Genomic DNA, 15,098 nt, shown 5'->3' with positions numbered 1-15,098 from the left:
GATACGAGCAGTTAAATGGCTTGGCGGTTGTTAAAACAGGAAAAAAAACAACGCTACCTGGAATTACTTTGATTTCTCATTCACCACGCTTTTATGCTGTTGATACTGCTTCACTGTAATGAACTAAAGTAACCACATTATCAAAGTTTCTGAAAGCAAAATATTTGGAACAAAAATACCCCAAATTAGCTTATCAATGAACCGATACGTTCGACACACTTTGAACTAACTTTCTGGAATGTTTTTTTTTAAAAAATGAACAACTAATTGGGTTGTTTCAAACCAAAAAAGCTTTTTTTTCTGGAGTTGTTTTTCACATATTGACAAAATCTTTAGCTTATTATGTATGAGCAGACAATACAATTTTCTGGGCATTAAAACAACACATATAAATTAATGGGTTTGCTTTAAGCTTAATGACGTTTCTGGTGGGTTAGTTTCCAAAACAGTCCAGTCCAACTTTATTAGTATTTTTACACAAATGACCCTATAGTGATTTGAAAAAAAAACTGACAAAATAGTCGTATGTAATAACATATATAATAATATAACATTATTATATTATATATATATACCACAGCCATATCCCCCTAGTCACTAGGGCCTAGTGGGAGGTGGCTAGAGTCATTTCTGACTCTTTTTGGGAGATTGATTCAGAGGAGGGGATTCCCAGCCCCCTCGCTCAACCCAACTGAGGTGTTGGGAGTCATTAGGTGACCAAACCCCCCAATTCCAACCCCTAATGCTTAACGCCAAGCAGGGAGGCAACGGGTACCAATGTTTAAGTCTTAGGTATGACTCGGGCGAGGCTTGAACTCCCAGTCTCGGGGCGGGCGCCATACCCCCAAGGCCACCGAGCTGGTACATGATACAACCATGATAACATAATAAAATATAATGAAATAAAAAGAACAACTTACGTTTTCAAACAAAATAAGTCAAATTAAGTAGTGGATGGAGTTAGTTTACGGTGGCCATGAGTAGACAATGCTATTTTCTGGGCTTTAAAATAAAACTAATGGAGCTGCTTTATCAAAAGATGTCCTTTATTTTTGGGTCGTCTTCACAACCCTGGGCCCAATTTTAATAATTGTTTCAAACAAATGACCACAGACTTAGCATTTATAAAAAAATAAAGTCAGAAATAGTTTTGTTTTTTTTTAAACCTAGATTTTTTATGTATATAATAATACAACAAAGTAATTCAATTAGTCACTACAAAATAAAAAAAGATATATATATATATAAAATATAACAGTTTAAATTAAGTCAAAATAATGGATTGAGGTTGATTAACTACTGTACAAAAATAATTATTTCTTATTATTTATTTTTAAATTAAAATTGTATTTTTTCATGAAAAGAATGTTTATGACAGTCTAAACTAAATGACTGGCGTATTATACATAAACCCGAAATAAACGTCAGTTTAAAAAAAATGATGGCATTCCAACATCATAATGTAGTTTGATTACTTCAAAATATTTGTTGACTGGGTACAAAACAACACCGAAGGTTGGATCAGATTAGGGTACCGCATTGTTTACCTCTTAACCCATTTCTGGTTATTTCGGAACCAATTTGTTCCACATTACTCATAAAAACCTCACCAGTACCTGCAACTGAATTTTGAGAGCGTTCCTACTAACCATCATCGCTGACAGCCTGATGTTTGACAGCAGTGGGCACAGCCCTGGCAGTAGGTTTCCTGAGTGGGTGACGCCAGCTTTTAGTTGTCCTCTTTAGAACTGGGTACTGGCATGGAAAAAAAGACGGATGTGCATGTTTATGAGGGTAGTCCTTATTTTTTAATTCCTTTTTTTTATGTCTGTGAAGGCCTGAATCTGGTGTGAACCCATGGGAGAAATGCTTCCTGTTAAGTTTCACATTGAACAGACAGGCCAGGTTCACACTACATGGAAATCACATTTTTTTGACACGGACACAAAATGTACAAGATCTTTTAAAGTCTGTCTGAACTTCAAATATCCTGATTTTTCAGACCAGATTCAGATTTCATATGTGGTCCAGAATGTGACTGCTGTGTGAACGGTTGAGACGCCTTTTATGCAACCTGCATGACATCAATAGGCGACGGACGTCACTATTTTGTGTTCAACGAGGAGGAGGAAGTGGCTCAATAAACAAACACGGCGGAAAAAAACGGCGAGTGTCATAAATTCACACAATCATGTAAGATGAACACTTATTTAATAACTAATCGCATACAACTGAAATCACAACGTGTCACTCGACATCACTGCAGTAAACAAGCACTCGAGTTCATTCTTAAAGTGACAGTATCCTCTCGGCGTTATAAACAATATTTATATTGGAATCACAACACACGGAGTGCATTCTATGGGGGAAAAGCGATGTTTTGGATTTAACTAGTATTAGGGGGACAATGCTCCGCAATTAACATCCACGCAAACATGAGCCCACTGTGAGAGACGTAACGTGTCCTCTTCTGCACATGCTGGACATATGTGGCATTCACACAGGAGATCAAGTCGCATACAAGTCGCTTTTTGTCGAAAATGTGAACGATATCACAAAAACATTGGATTTCACAAAAAATTGGAACTGAGCATTAAGCTCTGCAGTGAGAACCAAGTCGTATTTTAAAAGGTTCCCCTAAGCCATTGTGATACAGTAGTCGAATAATAAAATCTTGATATATAAGAATTTCCGAAATGAATATTTTAATAAGCAAAGGCCTAATTAATGTGGGAAATCATGAGAAATTATCTTGTGAAGTTTTAGGTGGAGCCATTATATTTAAGAGATGCCCCAAGGCCAATTTAGCCTTGGCGACTGTGAATGCAACAAGGAAAGCGAGGGTGGTCAGGCTCACCAACATCACCAGCAAGCCGATGATGGGAAAGTAGCTGACCTTCATGGGCTTCCCTCAGGAGCTGAGTCGATTATTCCACTTCATAATCAAGAAAATAAGACGGTCAGGCAGGGAACGAGCCTAGTAGTGGAAGAAGGAAAAGGCTCTACATAGGCCGATAAGGCAGACCTCAGTCGCTTTCCTCGTTGCATTTGCACTAGCCATACTTTACACTACAATACTCGGCTTAGCCCAAGTAACATCTAAAGCTGAGTTGGAACATAAGAAGCTATTAACAAATTATGATACTAAAACAGCTTACTACACAAAACACATTTTTTCAACGTTTTAAGCCCATTGTGTCTTTTAAACACAAATTTCAAATGTATTTAAAAAAAAAAAAAAAAAAATTAAAATCACAGCTTTGGTTGCCTTGAGGAACCTTTTAAATATGTCCAATACATTTGAAACTTCCTGTTATGGTCTCACACAATATTCAGCCATCCCTTGTCGAAATATTTACTTTTGAAAATCTCTCTGTATATAAGGAAGACCCCATTGTTTATAAAAGATAATTGACAAAATACTCACAGGGCAAACCTCCCCAGGTTCCAAGCCTGATTTGTAACACCCATAGTAGCTTGGCCTGTTTTCCTCACCGGATGAGTCACTGCTGCCCTCTCGGCTGTCGCTACTTTGCTCCCCATCCTCGTCCGACTCGTCTTCTTCTGTATCAGACATCCCATCTAGCACACCCACCGCCTTTACCGGAGCACCAACTAAGGACTGTACCTGCCCTAGCTCCCTGCTGGCCACAAGCTCTCCATTAGATTCTCCTGCGTCCCCGCAGAACTCGGCATCCTCAGTAGCACTGACTGAAAGCAGCGAGGTGGGCTCGAGCTGAGCCCAAGTAAGAGGACCTGTGTCCCCTTCTTTGCTCTCACGTAATTCCCCGTCAGGGTCCTCTAAATGAGTGACCTCTTTACACTGGGGTTCTGACCAGACTCTGTATGGGATGGCGTCATGGGTAAAATCGCAGGGCAGTTCTGGTTGGAGGCTTTGGATGAGCACAGCAGGCCTCTGAGGGTTGAAGTTCCTCCAAACGTTACTATGGTCATAAAGAGGGTCTTCTTTGGGACTCTTTTGTGAATGAAAGTCGGATGGGACATTACTGATCGAGGTACCAGAACCAAGAGGGTCAACATTGTCCTGACACAACACAGTTTCTGTTCGATTTTTGTCTTCACAGTTGGCACTCATTACTAATGCCGCTAAGGTGGAATGTTGCTCTTCTATGCGTGCATCTATTTGAGGTAACTTATATGAAGCTTTGTTTTCTAAATTATTTCCAACCCCTGTATTATTTTTTGCACCAATTCCAGGTTCCAAAACAAATTGGTGAACATCTTCACATGTTTTGCTGCTAGATAGCTGATCTGAAGACTGTAAATGCCAGTCATGGATTTGTTCATAATAGGAAGATTCCTCAGGGATCCTTGAATCAGGCTTTTCTGGCTTATCTCCTGGTGTCTCGCGGTGGAGCACAGGTGCAAACTGGTGAGGGTATATAAAAGGTTTTGGTTTGGCAGGTAGTCCCTCGTCAGCTAGGGTGAGGGAAGGCATCTCTTGTGTGAGCACAGGGGGTTGGGAGCCAATTATATAAGCTTTTGAAGGCTCTGGAGTGAGGTGTGGCATGTCCGCTGCATTCTTTTGAAGCAGAGGTGGAGGAGAGCTTTGCTCAAAACTGCTGTTTTTCAACACATAGTCGGGGTTTGAAGAGAGGGAAAGAACGCAAGATGTGGGACTACCTCCCTCTGCTGGCTCAAGTTCTGAATCGTGATCTGTAGTGTTTTGCGACTGGTTACCATTTTGCTCTAACGTGACTGACGACTCTGGTTCAATAATCGTGCATAATTTGTCCATGTTGCTGAAATTAGTGTTTGTTTCTGGGCTCAAAACATTTTCTGTAGTTAACAAGTCTGATTTCTCAGCATCAGAATCAAGAGGACACAAGCTCGTATTTGTCTCGTTGGAGGTGCTTGATGTGTGGGAAGAGGATGCTGGTGTTGTGGGTTCTATGGGAGGTTCCCCAGTAGAACGGGCCTGAGAATTTACATGGTCTTGAGGTTCGGAAGGGCAAAAAGCTTCAGACACCTCAGGCCAATTTCCGAGTCCGTCAGAAGGCCTACTGTTGATGTTGGGCATTGAGGAGAGTTGAGGGTCAATTTCTGCCTTTAAATCATGATTTTCCGAGGACACGGAGGAGCTGGAACTGGTCTGCGAGCACAGACGATCCCCTTTAGAAAAACTGTCGCTCTCTACTCTGTTCACCTTGACCACACACATCTGCCTGCAGCGACCTGTAAACAAAAAGCGGGTGACAAAAAAAAAACAGATCTGCTATGATGCTGCTAAATGTATTCTTTTTTTAAATATTGGAGGGTGCATACGGTGCCAGTTTGTTATTTTTAGTGTTTAACTTCACTGTTGTTCATTGTTTTGACTAGTTTGCCTTGTTTACATCATTGTCTATATCAGCCAATCGTGTTGCTGTTCTTTAATTTCCACACCCTTTAGGGCAGATCTGCTTCTGTTTTTTTGGAGGGGGTCTATTTTAGAACCGATTAAAATTCCTTATGAGGTTTGGAATGTCCCATGTTCTCCTTGCAAGTTTAAATTCTCTCCTTATTTTGAGTGTCTACTAAACTATTAACTTATCAGATTCCAATAGTTTATCAAAATAATGGAAAACGTCAGGGCCAACAAGTAGTTTAAATCTATGTTTTTTTGACTCAATGTTGATTGATTTGAGAATAAAGTTAATCAATTCTAAACAATCTAGCCAATCAACACAAATTTAAAGAAAATATTTGTGCAGAAAAATAACATTCCAAAATGTTTAAGCAAGAATAGCTGATTTTGAATCAGTTTCAACAAGAACATTTCTTGCATGTATGCTACAAACAAATTATTAGTTAGGAACTATTGTTCAAAAATAAACACCAGCTTTGAGTAATTCAAATGAATCTCTTTAAATAATACTATCTCAACTGCAACTATTATTTTATGGCAACAATATTTGAAAAATGGCCCATTAAAAATATTTACAATCATATTTATAACAGCTATTAAAATGCCCTACCAGAAATCTGAAGAGAATTTTTCCTCGTGTCCTTTCTCCCATGGTTTTCCTCCGCAGTTGCTTCGCTACACCGTCGCACTTTGGGCTTGCTGCTGCACAGAGAGCCGTCCTCCAAGCCAACTGGTTCCTCTGTGGTTCTGAGACGTTTCAAGCGCATTCGAGAGTTGTTGCCACTGGATGTGCAATTAAATTAACGCAAGGAAATTCATATGTGTAAGTCAATGCAAACTGCTAAAAATACATCACACAGCAACAAATTACAAACCTTTTATTGGAAGACTTTGTCTTGCTGCGTCTCTGCAACCAACTCTGCAACTCTGGTGTAGTTTTGGGAGTAGCCTGTGTGTGATCAATGGCAGCCGGATCTTTACCCAACATCCAGTTGGCGTAGCGCTCAGGCTGAAACCTTTTGACGAATGGCTCCATGGATATTTTGACCATATCCTTACTGCAAGTACACTACAGATGGGAAAAGGGCATGTGACAATTTTTTTCCAGACAGTTTCTTCCACAGAAATATCACCAACAACAAGCAGACAAGACTGTGAAAAATACATTTCCTATGTAAAGAAAAATGTGTATTTAACTTGTTACTCCTGTTGTTGCTGCACAAAACAAAAAAATATTTATCTTGTGACCTATTTTAGATTTTTGTTGTTGCTGCTAAATGTTATTGCACTTCTTTTAATTGCACTTGTTACGATGCACTATTCTTTTTCATTTGCAAATGTTTCACTGTAATTATAACTTAGGCCAGTCTCTTAGAACTACATTAAGAATATTTTTTCTGCCTTTTATCGTGATAGTCTTTGATCTTTTTTCTCTCTAAAGTCTTGATTACATGTTTAGCCTGGAGTGTCATGCCTACTCTTTTTACAAACAATGTTTCACGGCGTAGATGTCCATGGTAATAAAAACAATTCAACTCTGAACTCCCTGCGCTAATTTTTTCATTGTATTATTTTTCTGATAGACTTACACCATAGGCCAGTCTACAAGCACTTCCTTGTGAAGATCAACCATCTATCCTAATATTCTTTAAAATTATTTTTGTCTTATTTTCCTCTTTGGAGTCTTTTATTACATGCTAATGTTGTTGTGAACAATGAAAATAAAGTTAAATCTGTTATGATCTATTCAAGTACCATTCACAAACTTTTTTTGCAAAATGTCATGTTGACACTCATACTCGTCATTGAACGTGAATTCATCCACTGCCTTTGATGGATGTCTATGTACAAGTTCTATTTTACTGTAATTGGGCAAACCTAGGACAAGTTAAAATAATTATTTTTAAAAATTGAAACTACAGTATTGATCTCCACCCAAAAAGCAAATGTACCCCAATAAATGCTAATTTGTTTTTGTTTTACCTGCATTAAAGTTGCCTTTCCTATTTTTTTAGACTGATAGAGTTTTTGAGATGTGGCTTGCAGACGATTAATCATATAACATACAACTTAACTTATCTTCTCTCAAAAAAAAAGATGATCTTTTTCCCATAGTGGAAGGAATATGCCATACTTTGACACAATTAGTACTTTCCTACTTGCCAGGGTTTTGTGTAATCTTATGGCTACTTGTGGAATCAAAGAAACAGTCAACCAACTCCAGCAGTTCCAAAACAATTACAGTAAAATTGGTACCTGTGTGGCATTTTTGCCATACTCTATCCACCGTATAGTTGCAAAGTTGGTCGACTCGGCGCAGTTGAAACCGTGATTGAAGCCGGCGTGATAGCCGTATGGGAACGTGATCATGAACTCACCAGCCTCCTGCGTAATCTGAAAGTTGGAAATTGAAAAAGAGAAATGACGAAACGGACACCAATAAAAACAGTTCTTTTTGTCTTTTTAATGACAAAAGAAGGAAGGAAATAAATGCATGAACAAAAATAAGCTACTGCCAATATCTACACAGCGCCTTTCGGTCAAAAGTTTCTAAGTAATAATAACGTTAACATAAAAAAAGAGTGGCACGGAAACAAATTGTCACCTTATCGAAGGGAATGCCATACTTCTTCAGCACAAAGGGTGAGATTAGTGTCATCTTGTGACGGAGAAACGCTTCGCATCCCTTGAAGCTATTAGGAAAGAACCCTGATAACAGACACGCATAAAATTAGAAGACTTGACTGAAATACATGGCTTTACCGAAAAGAAGTGCTTTGCCAATTTTTAACACACACTAATTAATTTTTGAATTTTGAACACTCTGCTTTTTGAATCCCTTCAAGAGAACAAATCACTTTCTAAATTGCCTAAAATACTGGCGTTCCAATTCAAGCCCAATATTCAATTTTACCTTAATTGTCATAGACACCTAATCTATAATCCAAATGAAAAGTTACCAGTAGCCAAACGTTCCAGTCTCTTCCCGTGCTCAGGAGGGATGGCATACCTGTTAAGCAAAAGGGAGAGGGAAAAAAACACAACTTCTCAATCATGACCTTTAGTATGCATGTAGGTGCTACATGTAAAAAGAAAATCAAGACTGCCATCTACTGGAATGTGTATTTAAAAATGCAAATTAATCACCTCATCTTCACTACTAATATTAGAGAAATTACATTTAAAACTAAGTTTAATGTAAAAACATTTCAGTATTTGGGGACAATTTGATGATGACCTAAATATTCGAATAAAACGGCTACTGAAATACTGCTTAATGCTCAGCTCAAATATTTACAAGTTCTAATCAAACCTTCTGACACACATTGAGCAACGCACAGCTACCTTTCTTTTTATTACAACACTAAATGACATAATTTCATTTTGATTATTGGAGAGAATTAAACAAGTATCACCCAACTGAAATAATATCTTTGAAATATCTGAGATAACAAAAACAGCTACCGTAAATTCCGGACTATAAGCCGCTACTTTTTTCCCAAATGTTCAGCCCTGCGGCTTATTCAGTGAAGCGGCCAATTTATGTAATTTTTCTAAAGGCCACCAGCGGCGCTGGAGTATAAAAGGTAAGATTAAGACCAGTAGAATATGTGCACCAAGAAAGACTGCAACCTCTAAGTTTATGCATACATTGTCTGTTAAGTAAAGGTAGGTTCCGAAAATGAGGAAGACGCCCTTGATGGCGATAGTTATGAGGAGGAAGTTGAGGACGATCTTCCGTGAATTTCACAATTACGGGATGCTTTTTTTTGACAGGCACGTTTGATGCAGTGCGAGCGTGATCTACTAGCGTGTTGGTACCTTTCAAAGGCACGGTTTGGGATTAAAGTTATATTATTATTATTAAAGCTTTGAAAACTCGGTGTACAGTCTTTCTTCGTAAATATGTGTAACCATGTATAATATGTATTTGCAACTGTATATTTTTGTAATGTATTTATTTTAGAGATTTATTCTGTTATGTGTTCTACGGGTCGAATCAAAAACAAGGGGCGGAGCAAACGCGGGCTGATGGGAAGTAGGGTAAAGCTGAGTTACTGGTAGATCTGTCTGTTGTCGCAGCGGACAATAGTGGATATATATTTTTCCCACCCTTAACTTTGGAAATATACATTTTGTTTCCTTGGATTACTTTTAACGGGACCCGGACTTTACAAGTCTGCATCATACGTTAATTACGGGTATCATTTTCCATCCATGACGCCGACTGTGGTTCTAAGAATGTGTACTATTGACTTTTGGATTGTGTCAGTAGGAGGCTAGGACCTTGACTCAGCCTCTTGGCTGAGAGCAAGTGTCTCGGCTGAGAGCAAGTGTCTCGGCCTATTGGCTTTGTAGTGTATTATGATTTGACGGATAATGGATAATTGATAAAGAATATAGAACAATAAATAGGGTGCGGAATACAATCTACAGCTTTTGAATGTCAAAAAGTTGGCTTGGACGCTTGTTGGGTGGTTTGCAAATTGTAGTTCCATCTGACAAGTGTCAATCCACTGCACCAAAACACACACTTACCAAGACTTGGGCTCCCCAAAGTGAAGGTAGTTGATGCTGTAGAGGTCCATGTCTTCCGTGTGCCAAGAGAAGGTTGTTTTCCACATGCCAAAGTACAGATACGGAGTGTTGACTCCCTGGATGGACACGCCGGTGTCCTCCTCAATTACGTCCAAAATTGAGTTCAGATGCCCAATGTTCCATTCCTCCACATCCTACAAGATTTATAACAACGAGGTTGATTTGGGGGGATTCAAAGTTATTCAAGTCAATACGGAGCAAAAATGTCGACGACTATCCATTGGACTCTTATTTGTAAATTTGCTGATTCTGTCTGACAATATTACATAGGATATTAATGGACAGGGATGACTAACCTTTTTGAAGGTGAGTGCTACTTTCTTGTTAGCACTAAGCATAAACGGTTACCAGTTGGATATGCATTTCTAAAATAACAACTTATGTTACCACTATGTTGTTTTTGTGTTACTAATATGTTATTTTCTGGTTGTATTATTAACAAATAGGGTTAAAATGTGCTCAGTCAACCACAAAATTATCTCCAAATATCATCATAAGGACACTGAACGATTTCCATACCGTAAAAATTCAGACTAAAAGCCACGACGTTTTTTCCAAGCTTTCATCCCTGCGGCTTATGCAATGATGTTCATGCATTTTTTCTAACGGCCCACCAGGAAAATACAAGCAGTAAAGGAAAGAGTGAGACACGTGGAATATATGTGTTGATGAAGACTCAAGTTTAATGTAACTTCGCACTTTGTGCATGATAAAACTAGCATGAACAGACCCGCATCAGGGAAAAGATGTCAATCAAAAGGGGAACGCCAACTATTGGAATACTTTTAGGAGTCTGTTTATTTGTAAATGGGAAAAATGTGGCAAAACGAACAGATTACAAGAAGCAAGGTCCAACAAAGCAGAAATGTTTGAGGTGGATTGCTATTTTTCTGTGGGCATTATCAGGTGTTTCGAAGTAAATATTTTTCCCGGTTGGACTCTATGGATTGTTCCCGATGTAACTAAGCCATTTTCACGGACAATCAAAGAAGTTGAAGACCCGGGGAGGGCATTTTGGCGAGTTACCTCGGCTTAATAGTTTTTGGGTATCGTGATACAGACTGATCGAGATGCTTCTTTGATGAGTATATTTTGAAATGGTATGACTTATTTTAGTGACATTGTACGGACACGTATTTGTTTATCAAAAGCGCAGCGGGCCACCGGCGGGCTGTCAAAACTTTAAGGGGTAAATTATTGAAACTCTTGCTTTGTATAGTCTGTCTTTGTAAATATCTCATCGTTCAATTTGGGCACATGCAGTTTATGCTCAGGTGCGGATAATATATATAAAAAAAATGTTTTTTTCCTTCAAAAATATACAGATGCGCCTTATAGTCTGAATTTTAAAATAATTTTGGAGGAATTAATCATGTATTTGAAGACACTGATCATGACAATGATTTCTTATGCCAGGTAGAAATCAAATTTCCTTCAAATTCACAATGACCCATCACCGGTGGGTTTTTTAGGAACCACGTACATCATGTTGGGTACCTCTGTTCTAAGATCTATTTCAAGGATTGACCTAGTCACAAATAAATAATTATTAATCAGTCAAAGTTTAGCTATTTTCAAATTGTGTACAATTTGCCAACACAATTTTGCACTGGTATGTCACAACTCTGCTAGTAACTCAAAGCAAAAGCCCAAAGGAACAATAGCTCATGGTAAGACTGCATTTCATTTTTGTGCACCAATTACTCTACTAAATAAAATTTAGCATTTTGTGAAATCTTCAGGTATGTCAGAGTAACACCAAACTTATCTACATTATACTTCCAAATACTTCAGTCTACCTCATCGTAAAGGCTTCCGCCAACATCAGCACCATATATCGGCGAGACAAAAGTAAGGTTCTTCCAGTACTTCCGTTCGAGATCTTCATAGTTAAGGTAGCGAGGCGTACAGTACCTGTGGAAGAGATCCATTTAATTGAGAACACAATTAACTTAAGAGTAAAAGAGTTGTAAGACTACTCAGCACTGAAACCACTTTTTCTAAAGTTATTTAGATCACTGTAAATGTGAAGAAAAGTGGATTATCCATGGGTACATTTGAGTGTATACTCACATATCACTATTAGCAAGTCGCCTGAACTCCTGCACACTGAGCGGCTTCTTTTGAATGTTGTACTGAGTGAAAAGGCCAGACTGGCCCGCCACCATCTGCTGAATGGGCGCGTCGATCATCAAATCGTCTATGTCATCATAGGTACGACGAGGCTTCCAACCTTTAGGAGGGATCACCTAGGGAAAAGAAGGTGCACTGTTTTTTTCCGGAGAGTAAAAGTAAAAAAGAAAGTCATACCTTGGCCAAACCTGCTCGCTGTGCACCCTGGGACTCCATATAAACTAAATATTTGTTGAAGTCCCTGAATTCCTCCATTGTTGGCCTGAAGGTCATAATCTTGCAAGTTGGGTTTGCAGGGGTGCACACCTCTGCTTCCGCCATCTTGACCCCTCATTGGCCGAAACCTGGGAGGAATATTATTAAGCACATTACAGATTAAAGGCTCCAAAAAAGAATCAGAGGGTGATAACAATGGCTTCGTACTCTTCAAGTGGAGATCTGTCATGGTTTATCATAACAGTTTTCTTTTTTTTCTTTCTCTAATGGACACATTACTAATTTTATCTGATTTACTGCTACTGATCACAAAATATGTCAACTGAATCAAATTGATTTTAAAATGGGATGGCTTTGAATGCAAAGATGCTGGTTAAGAAGGGGCAAAAGAGTATTATTTTGGGTTGAACTTGACATAAAATTAGTTTTTTAACCGTGAATATTCTTATATCTGTTGTTGGTGGGGTACCACAGCAGCGCAGTGGTTACCGCGTGTGCGGCACAGTTCTATGGTCATGAGAACGAACCTTCCTGTGTGGAGTTTGCATGTTCTCCCCGTGCTTGTGTGGGTTTCTTCCGGGCACTCCGGTTTCCTCACAGATTGCAAAAATATGCATGTCAGGTTAATTGGCCGGTCCAAATTGTCCCTTTGTGTGAATGAGCGAGTGAATTGTCTGTGTCTGTGTGCCCTGTGACTGGCTGGCAACAGAGGATAGCTGGGATGGGCCCTAGCACCTCCTGCGACTCTACTGAGGATAAGCGGTGCAGATAATGGATGGATGGTTGTTGGTGAACAATGCGTTTTCTAAAAAAAAATAATGGCTGGTTTAGAGACATCTGTTTGGTTCATTTTCATTACCAATAATTTATAGTGTAGATAATTTAGAATTTTCCATTATACAAACATGGATTGTTCTAGTACTGTGAAATTCATACAATAATGGGTAGAAATTAAATTTTGAGGATTCTAAACACTTAGCAATTATAATAATTTTAGAAATTATAATTAAAAAAGGGACAGCACGGCGGCGTGGTGGTTAGCGCATGTGCGGCACATTTCATGTCTTGGGAACCTCCTGCGTGGGTTCAAATCCAGCTCCAGACTTCCTGTGCAGAGTTTGTATGTTCTCCCCGTGCTTGCGTGGGTTTCCTCCGGGCACTCCGGGTTCCTCCCACATTCCAAAAACATGCATTTCAGATGAATTGGCCGGTCCAAATTGTGCCTAGGTGTGAATGAGCGAGTGAGTTGTCTGTCCCCGTGTGCCCTGCGATTGGCTGGGAACCAGTTCAGGGTGTCCCCTGCCCACTGCCCGATGATTGCTGGGATGGGGTCCAGCACCCCCGCGACCCTACTGAGGATAAGCGGTGTAGCTAATGAGATGAGATAATTAAACAACTTGAGTAATTTTTTGATTATTTTTTTAATGCTTGGGACACGCATAGTGATATTCTCAGAAATTGCAGTACAGTACAGTAAATCTTTGCTATAACACTTTCCCCGGTCTTGCTACTTCACTGATTTGTATCGCGCGTTGTGTTATGCATTCTTCTCTCCCAAATGATTAAAACTATCAATTGACAGTAAAATAGTTATTTACACAGTACGCTAGTAGGTGAAACAAACACTAGAGCCTGTAAAAAGATTAGTTATTTGGTTTCAATATATAATACAGCATTTAATTGTATAACATTTTAATAATAGTAAAAAGTTTGTCACTTCACCGTATGCCTTTCGATGGTTATTTTTTAAACACAAGCTCTGCAAAAAGGATCACTTTATATGAAAGGCTTGAAATATGAAAGATTGTGCCTTGAAGTACAGTGTAATGGGGTTCAAATGCAATTCGAATTTCAATCACTAGGTGGAAGCAGAGATCTGAATAAAGAGGATTGACGCCTCAAATCCTTGCATGACACCAAACGGGACCCTCTCAGATTTGCCCCATCAGCCCACCCCACTTCCAAAAGTGAATTCAAACCCACTGTAAACAAAGAAACACGGTCAATCCGTTGGTCCCGTCTCCAAACGTGCAACCAATAGCAACTCTTTGATATAACTAAATCTGTTCTCAATGCAACACACCAACATGTTGAAACGAACAGTGATCCATACTAAAGGTAAACTGTTGCTATATTTATGTTTACATTGCTCGCCATTGTCACACTCAAAACGTGTTATTCTTCATAAAGCGTGGACTACATCATTTGACGGAGCAATAAATAAAACAAAGGATTCTTAATCACTTCACGTAACTATATTCATTGTTACGATGGACAATTTTTTTCAATCAATTACAAAGTATTAACGTTTTGTCTCATCTTTGTTGTCAGTTTGGCTAGCTCGGCTAGCCTACGTTTTGTTTTGATTCCTAGCAATGGCTGAGCATAACAGCCAGACTCGCTAGCTTTTAAAGTAAACATATTGATCAGTTTAAACTAATAAATACTCTTGTGTGAATTACACGATTATTAAAAAATAAAACAGCCAAACACGAGCCGATTACTCGTTTGGCTCACTCGTGAGTGCACAACCGAGCGATGGTTTAAATGTCCCACCGTGCAAGGTGGCTCCACACGCAGGCCCACAACTTCTAATCTTTGCCAATGTGGCAACAGCGATTAGTTATATTTGATTTCCACACGACACAAATACTAATGCAGTTACATTTTAGGATAACTATAAATGATAAAACAAAGGAAAACGCACAATGCAACTTGCCTATAGGCATTAGCGCGTGCAAACTTGTGTAGCTAGCAATGCTAACTGTTAGCTAGGCAGATG

General features: G+C 39.0%; 1 protein-coding gene across 2 annotated transcripts in view; it reads right to left on the bottom strand.

Annotated features, from left to right (window-relative positions):
• Window positions 1–15,098, bottom strand: part of kdm4c (lysine (K)-specific demethylase 4C) — a 57,213-nt gene that overhangs the window by 41,911 nt on the left and 204 nt on the right. For both annotated transcript variants that reach the window (XM_088342684.1, XM_088342685.1), the window contains exons 2-12: window positions 12,278–12,444; window positions 12,041–12,216; window positions 11,767–11,881; window positions 9,908–10,101; window positions 8,329–8,378; window positions 7,974–8,077; window positions 7,625–7,762; window positions 6,244–6,437; window positions 5,979–6,151; window positions 3,428–5,196; window positions 1,650–1,755 (exon numbers count right to left, since the gene is read on the bottom strand). In XM_088342684.1, coding sequence (XP_088198810.1) covers window positions 1,650–1,755; window positions 3,428–5,196; window positions 5,979–6,151; window positions 6,244–6,437; window positions 7,625–7,762; window positions 7,974–8,077; window positions 8,329–8,378; window positions 9,908–10,101; window positions 11,767–11,881; window positions 12,041–12,216; window positions 12,278–12,421 — 3,163 coding nt within the window. In that variant the 5' untranslated portion in view covers window positions 12,422–12,444. The remainder of the gene's footprint in view (window positions 1–1,649; window positions 1,756–3,427; window positions 5,197–5,978; window positions 6,152–6,243; window positions 6,438–7,624; window positions 7,763–7,973; window positions 8,078–8,328; window positions 8,379–9,907; window positions 10,102–11,766; window positions 11,882–12,040; window positions 12,217–12,277; window positions 12,445–15,098) is intronic.

This window comes from Urocampus carinirostris, chromosome 8 (assembly GCF_059441175.1).
Source record: "Urocampus carinirostris isolate Australia breed hairy pipefish chromosome 8, RoL_Ucar_1.0, whole genome shotgun sequence".
NCBI lineage: Eukaryota > Metazoa > Chordata > Actinopteri > Syngnathiformes > Syngnathidae > Urocampus > Urocampus carinirostris.
The sequence above is the reverse complement of the archived record's forward strand: the minus strand, read 5'-3'. Positions and strand labels throughout refer to the sequence as shown.